The sequence below is a fragment of the Lycium ferocissimum genome, chromosome 9 (assembly GCF_029784015.1).
Source record: "Lycium ferocissimum isolate CSIRO_LF1 chromosome 9, AGI_CSIRO_Lferr_CH_V1, whole genome shotgun sequence".
In the NCBI taxonomy this organism is placed as follows: domain Eukaryota; kingdom Viridiplantae; phylum Streptophyta; class Magnoliopsida; order Solanales; family Solanaceae; genus Lycium; species Lycium ferocissimum.
Window position 1 is genome coordinate 4,060,089 of NC_081350.1, and position 14,961 is coordinate 4,075,049.

A 14,961-nucleotide genomic window follows, 5' to 3' on the forward strand; every position below is an offset into this window, starting at 1 on the left:
TATATATCGTGAGACTTATGTATTTGTTTTATTCCGCTGTTTAAATTCATTCTTTCGTGTATTGGTTCATTGTTGGGGTGAGGGTTCGCATACCGAGATGGGAAGGTAAGTGCTCGCACGGCCTAGGCTAAATGGGTCGTGACATTAGGCTTTGGGGATTTTGGGAGTTTTCTATATAAAGGACCCTAAGTTACGTTTATTGGACAGACTTGGACACTGAAAATGAACAGATAGTCTATTACACTCGAATACTTAAGTTTTCTGAGCAATTTGCTTCAAAACTTTAAAAGTTCGAGTTAGTTTTAAAATTTAAAAGCTTTTTTTTTGTGTGTGGGTTCTGTGGTTTGTGCATTTGGGGTTTTGAGGAGCAAACAAGCTCTCCAAGTCCAAATCTCGATCAAAGGCTGCACATAAGACAGGTAATTCTCTTGCCCTTGTTATTTTCTTGCCTTTTTTACGTTTATGGGTAAATTATGTGTTAGTCATGTGTGGTTTAGAGAAGTTTTTGACTAAATCTATTTCATATGCTGTTGAAGTTAAGTAGATTGATTAGATTAGTTATTATGTAAATATAATCTAGGGGTCATTAGCTTTTAAAACTTGTTTGCTAAGTGTGTAGCTAGTTTAACTCCTACTTATTACTTTCTTAAGTACATGATGTGAACCTGTTAATTCAGTTGTTGTGTAATAAAATTTCTACACTTGATTGAAAGAGATAATGACATTCTTTTTTTTAAGAAGAGACTAAACATGTTAAGTTAAGTGTTCAAGCCCTTTTGGTTTTATGTTATCTATCCTGTTAGGCTAGTCATGTTCAAAGGTATTTAAATACAATTTGAATATCATTAGAGCAGGATCTAATAAGGACCATTATCATGCTCATTTTGTCTCCATGTTTGTTTGGAAGAATGATATCAATCTGTGTTGGTTCTTTAAAACTTGGTTATGGTGGTTGACTGCTATGACACATGCTGAGTATTATATCCAGTCATGACCTAGGAGTCTGCTAGTCATGCTAATATAGTTGAAAATTTGGTTATGATTGTTTGTCCTATTGATTATCCATGGAAAATCTAGACCAAATGGGGTTGAACTTGATCAATATGGTTACATACATTTAAGGTTTCTTGTCTAACACCAGGATTAGTGTACCCAACTCTCTGTCTGGGTTTAACTAATTTGAGAGTTGGTTTTAATTGCCTAAGATATGTCTGAACATGTTTTAGTTAAGTATAGAGTCCCTTGTGACCTATGTGGGTTTGATGCCTTAAAATGATTTCTATATGGCATGTGCTAGAGTCAAGTGTTGGTCTAAAGATGTGTTATTGAAGACAAATGAAACCTTTGTGCTTATTGGACCTGAAACTATAATTGTTGAAGCTGGAAATAATATTAGACTTAAGGGAGGAATCAGACCTTCTATATGCTGCTTTTAATAACTCTGTTTTTCAAACTATGAAGCTGGCACTACTTGGTGTGTTTGGTTTTTGATATTACAAGTCTCAGATTGCGTTCTAAAAGCTCAAGGCATTTTTAACTTAAGTTAGCACCTGTGAAACTCTATTGATGTTTAGTTGAGTCTTATGAATGGTGTTTTGAGTTTCCTTGTTGGCAAAATCTGTGATTATGTGTTGTGTGGCCCTATATGTGACTCTGTAGGCTTGCTTCATCATCTGTGACCCTATATGTTTGCTTGCCTCAATTATGTTTGGTAAAAAGGAGCTGATTATAAAACCTGGACCCAAGTGTAGTTTAAGTTTAGTATATGAACATAGGTACTGAAAGGTTAAGTTAAAGGGAGGCTGGGATTTAGTATGTGAATAACTATGAGTGTGATTTACCTAGGAACAAAGAAAAGGGGATAGGGCTTGGAGTTTCTAGCTAACTTAGCCCAACCCCTCTATTCTAGGTTGCTGGGGTTCCCTCATAGGAGTTCATATTCTATGGGACCCTAAAAAATGTTAAAACAAGTAGATCCACGTGTAGGGTTCATGATAAAACAGCTTGAAAGTTCTAAAAAATGGCAAGGTGTTTGCTTTTTTTTTTTTTTTTTTTTTTCCTAAAGGACTCTTTCTTTGTGTAAAGTGGTTGGTTTAGTCTAAATTATTTTGGTTACATAAAGCTTGGCCTAACTTGAGTTTGTTTGAACTATGCCTCATTTTAGACTTCATTTCCATAAACTCTACTTTAGTTTGGTTTAAAGAGAATCAGAAAGTATAATGTCTAAGTGATGTAATCAAAACCTACTTAGCCAAGTTATTTTGTAGGTTGATCTTATGTTACATTGTGATCTGTGTGGTTTTGCTGTTGGTTTCTTTTAAAGTCTAATTTGAGTAGTGTTTAATTCATATTTGCCATCTTTAGGATTTGGTTTACACTCATGAAATTGGATAAATAGTTGAGTCCTAATGGCTTAATATACAACACTGATTTTTACTTAATATCTGAGTTATCTTAACCCCTTTTTTTTTTTTACTGGATAGACTTCATTTATGTCTTCCTCTATACTGTGATTGATCTCATGCTAAGTGTATACATAATATACATGACTTGTATACACCCTGGTGTGGTGTATACAAGGAAGTATACTTTGTATACTCTTTGAATAAAAGCTAAGAGATTGAGCATTCATGATTTGGGCCAAATTTGTACTTTTCTTTGAAATTTGTTTCCATGGGCTAGTATTATTCAGCTTGTTTCCTTTTTATTTATTCTTTCCAGTCTTAGATTTATTTGGGCCTGCTTGTGTCTGTTTTTTTTTTTTGGGCTTTGAGAAAACTGTGTTCATTACCTAGGACTAGAATTGTAGTGACTCTACTCGTGAGAAATCCCGAGTGTGTCCTAGTCCGGCAACAAAGTGAGTTGAACACTTACGCTGATTTTCTAAACCAAAACCCCTTTTTTAAGGGGACTTTTTGCCAAATTTTTTTCTTGAAATTATGATATGAATGAAATGCATTTTTGTGGAAAACTAAACACTTTTTAAGCAAATAAATACATTAATCACACATTGAAGCTCGTAAGTCAACCGTATTCTATGGATCTTTAATACTAGGGTGCGTACAAACTTCCCTAGGGGATCACCAGAACCCTTACCTCGAACTTTGCTCCAAAAGATTTTTTTTTATTTGAAAAAATCTTTAAACCCGATTTTCTTCGTTTTCCATAAATAAATTAGGTGGCGACTCTAAAAATGCTAAAATCCAATTAGAGCACCAACAACCTCGTAGTAAATTTTATGCCTTAACCCGGGTAAAAGCGAACCGTAACAGTCATATTCAACCATCCAGACCTCTCATAATCGGTGATTTCTAAAAAAAGTCTGGTTACCCAAAAGTTAACTATCGATCAACCATTTTTCACTTTAAGGCTCTATTACTCGTAAGTCATCATAAATCTCGCTCGATTATCTCGGGAATCGTGCAAACTTCCTCGTGAGTCAAAATCATACTTATAGGGCTCGGGGAAGGGTCAACGGGGGTAAATGGGTCGAAAGCACTATAATGACCAAACGAGTCGTTACATCAGATACCAATTAAACAATTGATCGTCCTCGAATGAAGGAAGAGAGTACGAAGGCTGATGGTAACCAAGGAATCTTTAATATAACAGCATGGAAGCCTCCATAGCACGAAGTACGCCAAATCACTACTCGTTCGCCTTATCAGTCAAAACTTCCTTTAACTTGGATAAAAGGCCCAATTTAAATATTTCCATACTCGAATTTCTCTCACAACTGATCCCCGAATATAAGAACTGATTTTGCTGGAATTCTATGATTCAATATAACCATACCTCTGAACGCGATCGATAGGTCCCACAAACATTCCTCAAAACAACACAAACCTTTAGATATAGACACAATCATAGCCCACTCTGAACTAGCAAAATATTCTGATTTCGTTAACCTTTCTTTCACACTTCTAAAGCCATTCTTCGCACCACAATTTCTTAGAAACACATAAATACAAGCCCGAAACCATGACTTACTCTTGCCAGAAAAGAATTCTTGCTTTATTGGAGCAACTCTAAGCAATACCATCAAACTGATCTTACTCATAGCCGACTTCGCTAGTTCCAATTTTTCTTAAACCTTCAATTCATAATACATGAAGCATATCACTGAATACCTAGCTGAGCAAAGTTCGTAGGAATCCATCTGATCACTCTAATGAACTCTCGCAACCATAGTACCTCCTTGAATCATTACCAAGTATCGACGTAAACCATTACATCTGTCCAAGTAGCTGCTCTCAGTAAAACACCATCAAGTCCACTCGCAAACCCTGATAGTGTGTAGAGGGAGGGGAAACACCAAGCAAGGCAGTAAACTGCAAGCACAATAGTTTTCTTACATAGTAGGACTGGGCTTCAACATCCCGAAGGGCGGCTTGCCACAAACCTGACTTCAACAACCCGAAGGATGGCTTGTCAAGTTAGTCGGACAGTTTGAAAGATCATAGATATGAAAGTTTTTCCTACAAAATGGGCTGGCTTCCTAGCCAAGCTACTCAACTCGGAAAAACTTTCACACTACTACGTACATACCGTCAAAGCTTCTAAAACTATTGTACTTGTAGCAAGCTCAACTTGCTCAATATTTCCTAACCCTATACTAACTTAGGATCAGCCTTTCCATGCCTTTCAAAGAGAAGAACAAGAGAAATTTAGAAGGCAAACATTTTATTGATATCGAAAAATTTACAGGGAGATTGTTTGATGATCTCTAACTATTACATAGCCTCCTATTTATAGGAGTTGGAGGCTTCCACAAGACTTATCTTACATACCACACGGACCCGCTAGACATGTGAAGGGCCTAATAAAACAAGCCTAATAAAATGAGCCTAATAAGACAACCTAATAAAACAAGCCTGATAAAACAAGCCTAATAAGACAGCCTAATAAAACACGCCTAATAAAACAAGCCTAGTAAAACGAGGGGAACATTATTCGAAGCATGACAACCATGTGCAAGAATGTGACCATGGGGTCCGCTTTTGTCTTTCTTGTAAGCACGTCAGTAAGCTTTATCCGACGGAGCGGTGCTTGATGGAGTCGACGGCGGAGTTGTGTATCCTTCCTCTATCCACCATTCTGGTCCATGTTTTTGCTTGAATTTTTCTTTGTTTTCCAGACTTCTTTTCGTGACCTTGTGTAGTAGCGTTTCTCGTTGGATGGCCCCTGTCATCTCGGATCTATTTTTGTTGAATTTTGAGATGGAAAATCCAACCTTATCTTTGTGATAGCCTGAGTGACTTCATCTCTGATTATGTCATACGGCACTCGGTACTCCTTTGCTGCTTCTAGGACTCTTTCCCAATGGGGATGGTCATCAGTGTAGTTCTATTGAGCCCATTCTTTCAGCCATATCTCCTTTGGGATGCATTTATTTTGCTGGAAAATAATTCTCTGTGCTTCGTTGTATTCTTCTTCTAAGGACAAGACAGAGACGGGGAATTCCCACCATAGTGAAATATCTGGTTGAGCATAGACCTTCCCATCAATAATCTTTATCGGTCGATGTAACATGAACACTTTTGCTGCATAGGAGTCTTGGAAACATTGAACCCAATATATTCGCGGTTTGAACCATTGCGAGAAACTTTTTGAGAAGCGGTGTTCAATCTCGTTAAAACATCGGAACATGTTGCACTTGAATTCCATGAAAATATAATACTGGTGACATAAGTACCAGAAAAACCATAATAGCTCATGTGGAAAATCATTATGCATTGCTATGAATCATGATGAATGGGTATTCCGGATTGAATCCGAATGGCTTAAAGATAGATCCTCCATATTTTCTGAAAACTAGGAGCTCATAGAAAGTCCTTCTTTCTGTAAGGATGGATGGATCAAACGGGTCCACAAACTTGCTGAAGAATTCCGGCGGATGATCTGCTATTCTGGATGAACTAGCTCCTGATAAGCTTGTAAGCATGAAAATGTTGCTAGTTAGCCTCTTCTGCAGCTTGGCTTGAAATCTCTTTGAAAACTCATCTGGCCTGGATAGGAAATCCGCTAGAATATTATCCTTCCCTTTGAGGTGCTTTACTTGGAATTTGTAAGGGGAGAACCATTGTGCCCATCTGAGAATCTACGAATTTGGGATAATCTTTGGATTTATCTGGATCATCTTCGGGAAAGCCTTCATATCCATCTCGATAAGAAACTCTGTGTGAATTAAAAAGAAATTAAACTTTTTAATCCCATTCTTTCTCGCAAGAATTTCTTTGAATGTGGAATGGTAATGTTGTTCAAAGATCTCCGAACTTTCCACCGGCATATCCGCATATTTTCCGTTGGCCATCTTCAACTTCAAAAAGTACCGCACTCCAATATTCGTTCTTTGGCATCTGTCTGCAATATCTTTTTCCCGTCTGATGGAATATGGAGGGCTTTGACCTCTTTTGAGATTTTTTTTATCTTTTGAACTGCTTCATCCTGTTCCTTTCCCCAACCTGGGGCATTCTTCTTGAGCATTTTTGTAAGTGGAGCAATGTATGTAGAGACATTAGGGATAAAATCTCTAACATAATTAATCACACCTAAAAACTGTTGGAGTCCATCTCTTTCGGAGAGAGGAGCAGTTAAGTAATAATATGTCTGAGTCGTTACCATCTGCGTCCAACCCTTGTAAGTCCTTAGCAAAAATAAATATGTCTCCTACTCTGTATAAAACCCTTTCTTGCAAATATGACTACCTTTACGAAGTTGAGATTTTACCAGCTGAAAAGTGTCTCCCACCGACCTACCCCTCATAAACCCATGTTCTGCTTTTGCTAAAAAGACATGTTCCCCGTGGTCACAAATCCGTTCCCTAGTCCTACCAAAGCCTAAAGAAGCTAAAGAATATGTTTGTGCCTCAAAAGTTGACCAGGACCCTATTCTGGCAACTCAAGAGGAACAATTCATCAGTCTGCAGATTCCAGATGATTTTCCTAGGCAGTGGAAAAATCATGGTTTCACCCATATCCATTTTGGTGCTGTTAGAATTGCATTAACATATCATGGAAGAAAAGGCCAACTAGTTGTAGCTAGCCTTGCCCTTCTTGATACCAGATATAATGAGTACCAACATGCGAATTTGGGTACCACAGAAGTCACTCTAAATCTTTGGGATGCTTTTTGTCACTATATTTCCAAATTTTAACATGTCCCTGTATGATCCGTATCTAACGGAGGCTCTAAAGCTCCAAGTCCAAATTCAAGGTGTTCCACAAGCTAAAAATGCTATTCAGGCTACTTTACACTACCAAATAGCTTGGCGAGTTCAGAATCATGCTATGGATCTCTCTTCTAGTGGAGAAAATGCTTTGCTCTTAAAAGTAGATGCCACCAACGAACTACCATGTGCACCCAAATCCCAAAACAGTTCTCTAGAGAAGAACTTATCAAAGTCCTTCCAGATACATGGGTCACGAATTATGAAAAGCTGAGAGAACCTGTTGAACCTCTCCAATCCTCTGAACCCACTTTTTCCAAAAAACCCGATAAAACAGTTGCCATAAGCTTTGACCACTCTCACCTTAAAAAACCCAATAAAACAACCTTCTCTTTCCAGATGTACCAACCCACTTATAACCAAGCACACCAAGATGACCCTGAAACATTCGCTTACCATCTCCCAAGTATCATGAGCGAACAAGACTGGATAAAGTTCGATAATGAAGGTCATGATGTATGGTGGTACAAATGTTCTTTCACGGGACACTGCCCATGGGATATCCAATATGACTATCAAAAATGTCTTGATGATGAAATTGAATGGGATGAACATCATACAAGAAGAGCCAAATCAAAGAAAAAAGGGGGAAACTCTGAAAGAGAGTTCCGAACAAGGTATGAAGAAGGAGACTCATCTATCGGTTCACTGAGCCGTCCAGGAAAATATGAATTCCTTGTTTCGTACAAACCCCAAAACTGGCCACCTCTCCCTAACCAAAATTTACATCACAAACCTTCGAACCCAAATATCTCAAAGCCAGAAATATTCATGATGAACCCCTCAAGCTCCAGTCACACCCCTGAATTTCCTTCACAACAACCTTTTGAGAAGGATGGTGCAAGCCATGCCCCAAAAATTCCAAGGCAAAATGTTGTGCTGCCCACAGGAGAAAAGCCACTAACAAGTGAAGTGGAAGCGACGATCAATTGGCAATCCGAAAATGCCATTTGCCAAAACAAAGTGTTAACTAATATTAGCACTTCCATCAGAAATGTTGCTCACACACAGAATAAGATGATGAGCGGTGGTGGAGACAATTGAGAAAAAGGTGGAACAAGCATCTTCTCGCATGTACGCCGGGACCGATCAAAGCCCGGAATTGCGAATGACAAACATGCAAGATGAGATTTGTCCACCTGTGCACTTCCCTTTTCCATTTCTTTAACCAACAACAAAAGGAAATGGCTGACCTTAAAGAACAAATACAACTACTGAGATATGGTCACCTTCAACCGCAAAAAACACAAAGCTACCCATCAAAACCCACCTTTTTCCCCATGTCCTCACAAACATACTCACCACCAAAGCTTGACCATTCTTTCACTATGTTCCCATCCACAAAACGAGACCCTATGCCTTTTGCCTAAAAACAAAACAATGAACCTGAGTTTGACATTGCAAAAATGGTTTGGGAAAGAAAAGACTCTATGGCGGCCCAAAAGCAGTCCAAACGGAAGAAAGAACTCGGGGAAGGTTCAAAAGAACCCGAGCTGGAAAACTTGATGATCTCGGCCCACAATATTCTTAATCTCTACGTGGCCCAACCCACAAATGATGTAGAGGAGGATGATAACCTAGGATCCAGTGACCAAGATTCATATGATACTGATCCTACGGAAGCAAGCCTTGAGACAAGCGAAGATTCCTCGTTGACTCTTCGTAAGAAAATAACCCACCAATGTTCATGAATCAACCCGTAGAACCAGAAATTTCGAAGTAGATGATGATCGTGACGGGATGACGGATGAGCCAATTCCAAAAAAGAAGGCCGAGAACCAACAACAAAGAAAATTCGTTGGGATCGGATTCCATACTTTCATCGGATGATATCAAAGTATCAAGATGGCCCCAAAGGATCCAAGATTTCTTCACTTGGATGGTGACAAAGAATCTTGTCGAACGGGAAAAGTATATGATCCTGTCAGAATTCACTTCAAGGTTCTCCGGAATTCTCAGTGACTGGTGGAATTCACTTGGGACACAAGACAAAAATATGTTTCTCACATCCCAAGACTTTTTTTACAACATCAAAATACTTCAAGAGGTATTTTGTGGAGATACCGGCCAAAGGCAAGAAAAACTAAGGAGACAGTTCTTCGAAATGAAATGCGTAGCATTTGACAGAGATGTCATTGATATCCATTTTCAGAAGATGGCTAAAATGTTCTTTGAGTTAGGTAGAGAAGCTAGTCTCAAGCAAGCCTTTGTTTCATCACTTCCAAAAATGTTAGCAAAATTGACCATGTCGATCATTGTGGAGAAGTTTCAATCAATAACGATCCCACCGGTCGGCTACATCAGGCAAGCAATATTTCTAGCGTTGGATGATATCTGCACAAAGAGATCTGTTTTGAAGCAGATCATACGAAACAATCCAGCCCTTGATAAAGCTTGCGAAAAGTCTGACCTAATTACTGGGTCAAGCTGTTCGTGCCATGTCCCCAGACGAAAGGGAAGGTTCAAGTGATTCAAATGGCCAAGGCCTTCAGGAGAAGGATCCCAGTTCAGGAGGCGCACAAAATATTTTAGGAGGAGGAGCCCAGGCAAGTCCCGAAAAAAATGATAGATGCTTCATCTGCAACAAGATTGGGCATTATGCAAAAAATTATCCCCAATCCAGAAGGTCGATCAAGCTTCTTACTGAAATAGAGGACTACACTAGTATCCATCTAGATGAAGATGGCGATCTTGAATCCGTTCTCTCATTAGAGGATGAACCTACAGAGAAGACTCTCTTTTCCATGGATGTGTACGAAGAATATAGCGATGAATATTACCATATTTCGAATCCGAGGAAAGGCTCAAGAAGATATCAACAAGATCATGGTGATCCCGCAGTCCAAATTTAAAGTTTATCCATCCAAATGGGATAAACCAATCCGGTTATTGCCTTCATGGATACCGAAGCGGCATGTTCATCGATGAACCCGGCCGTCCTTCCTGAGGATCAATGAATTCCATACTTCAAAGATTTCAACACTGCTGGGACGGGAGTCCTAACCACCACAGTCATCACAAAGCATCCAATCACAATTGAATTCTTCCCAGGGTTGAAGTTTCGAACAAAGCTGATTGGATCAGATGTCCCTGAAAAGATCTCATTGTCGGATTTGACATCTTCAGACAACTTAAAGATCAGCTCCAGATCAAAGCCCATGGAATAACGTTCAAGAAACGATTCAAGCCATATACAAATAACTGATGCTGAACAGATCAAGGAGATAGAAAAGCAGTTGGTGGAGCATTCATGTGCGGATTCTCACAAGGAGTTTATGGGAAAATGAAAAAAGCCTCTATGGCTAAATGAGGAGTTTTTCATTAAACTCCCCTTCAAGAAGAATGAAAGCATTAATCCAACGAAGGCAAGTCACTCCGCATACGAATCCGGATCATCTTCACTTGCGAAAGCGGAATGCGAAGAGCTCTTGGAGTTTGGACTTATCGAGCCCTCTAATTCGCAATGGGCATGCGAGGCGTTCTATTTCAATAAACGGGCGGAAAAAACAAGAGGTAAACTCAAATTAGTCATAAACTATCAACCTCTTAACTATTTCCTCCAGGATGATAAATTCCCTATCCAAAATAAACTCACCCTTTTTCACACTTAGCCAAAGCTAAATACTTTTCCAAGTTTGACCTTAAATCGGGGTTTTGGCAATTAGGAATACACCCAGAAGATAGACCAAAAATAGGGTTTTGTATACCCGATCACCACTTTCAATGGAAGGTCATGCCCTTTGGGTTGAAAACGGCACCCTCATTGTTCCAAAAGGCCATGATAAAATTATTTCAACCCATCCTCCATACATCACTAGTCTACATTGATGACATATTACTCTTTAGTGATACTATGGAAGAACACCTCACGTTGCTGCAACAATTCCATGACCTAGTGGAGAAAAATGGAATCATTCTCTCACAGAAAAAGATGATTCTTGCTAGGAAGGAGATTGATTTTCTGGGAATGCATTTTGTTCATGGAGCATACGTACCGCAGGCCACATATTTGTCAAGAACGCTCAAATTCCCGGACACCAATTTTACAATGAAGCAGCTCCAACAGTTTTTAGGTGTGATTAATTATGTTAGAGATTTTATCCCTAATGTCTCTGCGTACATTGCTCCACTTACAAAAATGCTCAAGAAGAATGCCCCAGGTTGGGGAAAGGAACAGGATGAAGCAGTTCAGAAGATAAAAGAAATCTCAAAAGAGGTCAAGGCCTTCCATATTCCATCAGACGGGAAAAAGATATTGCAGACAGATGCCAGCAACGAATATTGGAGTGCGGTACTTTTTGAAGTTGAAGATGGCCAACGGAAAATATGCGGATATGCCAGTGGAAAGTTCAAAGATGCTGAACAACATTACCATTCCACATTCAAAGAAATTCTTGCCGTAAAGAATGGGATTAAAAAGTTTAATTTCTTTTTAATTCACACAGAGTTTCTTATCGAGATGGATATGAAGGCTTTCCCAAAGATGATCCAGATAAATCCAAAGATTATCCCAAATCCGCAGATTCTCAGATGGGCACAATGGTTCTCCCCTTACAAATTCCAAGTAAAGGACCTCAAAGGGAAGGATAATATTCTAGCGGATTTCCTATCCAGGCCAGATGAGTTTTCAAAGAGATTTCAAGCCAAGCTGCAGAAGAGGCTAACTAGCAATATTTTCATGCTTACAAGCTTATCAGGAGCTATTTCATCCCGAATAGCAGATCATCCGCCGGAATTCTTCAGCAAGTTTGTGGACCCGTTTGATCCATCCATCCTTACAGAAAGAAGGACTTTCTATGAGCTCCTAGTTTTCAGAAAATATGGAGGATCCATCCTTAAGCCATTCGGAGTCAATCGTAATACCCATTCTGTCACATATTCATAGCAATGCACAATGATTTTCCACATGAGCTATTATGATTTTTTCGGTACTTATGTCACCGAGATATATATTTTCATGGAATTCAAGTGCGACATGTTCCGATGTTTTAACAGGATTGAACCTGCTCTCAAAAAGTTTCTGCAATGGTTCAAACCGCGAAGATATTTGGTTCAATGTTTCAAAGACTCCTATGCAGCAAAAGTGTTCATGTTACATCGACCGATAAAGATTATTGTTGGGAAGGTCTATGCTCAACCAAATATTTCACTATGGTGGGAATTCCCCGTCTCTGTCTTGTCCTTAGAAGAAGAATACGGCGAAGCACGTAGAATTATTTTCCAAAGAAATAAGTGCATCCCAAAGGAGATATGGCCGAAAGAATGGGCTCGATGGAACTACACTGATGACCATCCCCTTTGGGAAAGAGTTTGAGAAGCAGCAAAGGAGTACCGAGTGCCGTATGACATAATCAGAGATGAAGTCACTCAAGCTATCACAAAGATAAGGTTGGATTTTCCATCTCAAAATTCAACAAAAATAGATCCAGAGATGACAGGGCCATCCAACAGGAAACGCTACTACACAAGGTCACGAAAAAGAAGTCTGGAAAACAAAGAAAAACTCAAGCAAAAACATGGACTAGAATGGTGGATAGAGGAAGGATACACAACTCCGCCGTCGACTCCATCAAGCACCGCTCCATCGGATAAAGCTTACTGACGTGCTTACAAGAAAGACAAAAGCGGACCCCATGGTCACATGCTTGCACATGGTAGTCATGCTTCGAATAATGTTCCCTCGTTTTACTAGGCTTGTTTTATTAGGCGTGTTTTATTAGGCGTGTTTTATTAGGCTGTCTTATTAGGCTCGTTTTATCAGGCTCGTTTTATTAGGCTGTCTTATTAGGCTCGTTTTATTAGGCTTGTTTTATTAGGCCCTTCACATGTCTAGCGGGGCCCGTGTGGTATATAAGATAAGTCTTGTGGAAGCCTCCAACTCCTATAAATAGGAGGCTATGTAATGGTTAGAGATCATCAAACAATCTCCCTGTAAATTTTTCGATATCAATAAAATGTTTGCCTTCTAAATTTCTCTTGTTCTTCTCTTTGAAAGGCATAGAAAGGCTGATCCTAAGTTAGTATAGGGTTAGGAAATATTGAGCAAGTTGAGCTTGCTACAAGTACAATAGTTTTCCGAAGCTTTGACAGTATGTCTGTAGTAGTGTGAAAGTTTTTCCGAGTAGAGTAGCTTGGCTAGGAAGCCAGCCCATTTTGTAGGAAAAACTTTCATATCTATGATATTTCAAACTATCCGACTAACTTGACAAGCCATCCTTCGGGTTGTTGAAGTCAGGTTTGTGGCAAGCCGTCCTTCGGGATGTTGAAGCCCAGTCCTACTATGTAAGAAAACTATTGTGCTTGGAGTTTGCTGTCTTGCTTGGTGTTTCCCCGCCCTCTACACACCGATGCCTGTCATACCTCAAATCTGAACTAGAACTCATTGAATCTATGAAAGTGATTTGCTAGGAAACCCATAAGTCCTTCTGGAAATATAAACATAGTCCATCAAGCTCTAATCGAACAATCCTAACCCAGAATGAATGTACAACCCCTGAATACTACCAATAACCACTCAAACGGACTCCAACTTTCCTAAACCAATCACAGTCCTATCACACATCAGTGGCGGCCAATTCTGATCTTTTCCTCATGAATAATCAATCATGTCTATCACCTTCGACTCCAAAAGCTGAGTTCTATCCAAGTTGTCAACTTAGTACCGAAGAACTATACCTTATGATTGCAATCTTCATGTTTCTTAACCTCTACCCGATACACAAATCTGATACAACCCTAAACTCTTTGATGCAAAACTTGTAGCCTCATATAATACCCTTTTAACCATCGAACCTCCCATTATAACACCTCGATACGTCTGTCACCATTTCGAAAGCATCAAATCTCGCAATCTATTGTGCCAACCTCGCACAACTATTCCCAAGACTTTAATATTCTGAAAATGCTCACCCAAGCTATCCAATTAGTAATACCCACAACATAATGCATTACCACGAATACGGTCTCATCTCCAACTATGTACCAAACAAGCCACTTCCATAAGCCTTAACATGTCGATTAGCAAAAATTCATTTCTCAATAGTCGCTGATCGTGAAACCTTACGGAACTTCATCATATCACTTATCCATTTCTGTAGACTTCCTTCTTTGAGCGTACTCAACAATCACACCTCATCTGAAATATGCAAGAAAACAACACCACAATCCATACTGACCTAAGTAATCCCGAAGATGTACCTTATTCTTACCGATTCTCGATCAACTATAACTTTTCTTTACTCTTTAATTCATCAATTTCTATTAGACCACAATCACCGCCTTCGTCCAACCATTATTCGAACCCACTCAATAGTATGCCGCATAATCATAAATCTTACAACTAGCCGAATCAATCCTGGAGATAGTAGTATGCCATACACTCTAAACCCTAAAGTTCCCTTACCTCACTCTACTCTAAAATTGATTACTTCTAAATCCAGCGTATCACATACACAGTCCTACTAATGTCCTCATGTATCTCCACCAAGGTGCCCTTTCTCAAATTCCCTTAACTCAATTTCAAAAATGTTCTCATAACTTGAATTAATTCAAACCCCATCATTCGATCAATTCCATAGGGTCATAACATCAGTAATAACAGGAACTAGGTGAAACTTACACAAAGGTACAAAGCTCTCAACCCTAATCCAATATTAGTTGCAACACCCGATAACTCTTTGAGTACTAAAACTTCGCACTTGTCCAACACTATAGTCATTCTTATTAGTCAACCA

General features: G+C 39.2%; 1 protein-coding gene across 1 annotated transcript; it reads left to right on the forward strand.

Annotated features, from left to right (window-relative positions):
- The first annotated feature begins 7,354 nt into the window (after nucleotides 1-7,354).
- LOC132031535 (uncharacterized) lies at nucleotides 7,355-8,272 on the forward strand. The gene has a single exon (XM_059421530.1). The coding sequence runs from the start codon at nucleotides 7,355-7,357 to the stop codon at nucleotides 8,270-8,272; it is 918 nt and encodes a 305-aa protein (XP_059277513.1).
- Nucleotides 8,273-14,961: the final 6,689 nt, after the last annotated feature.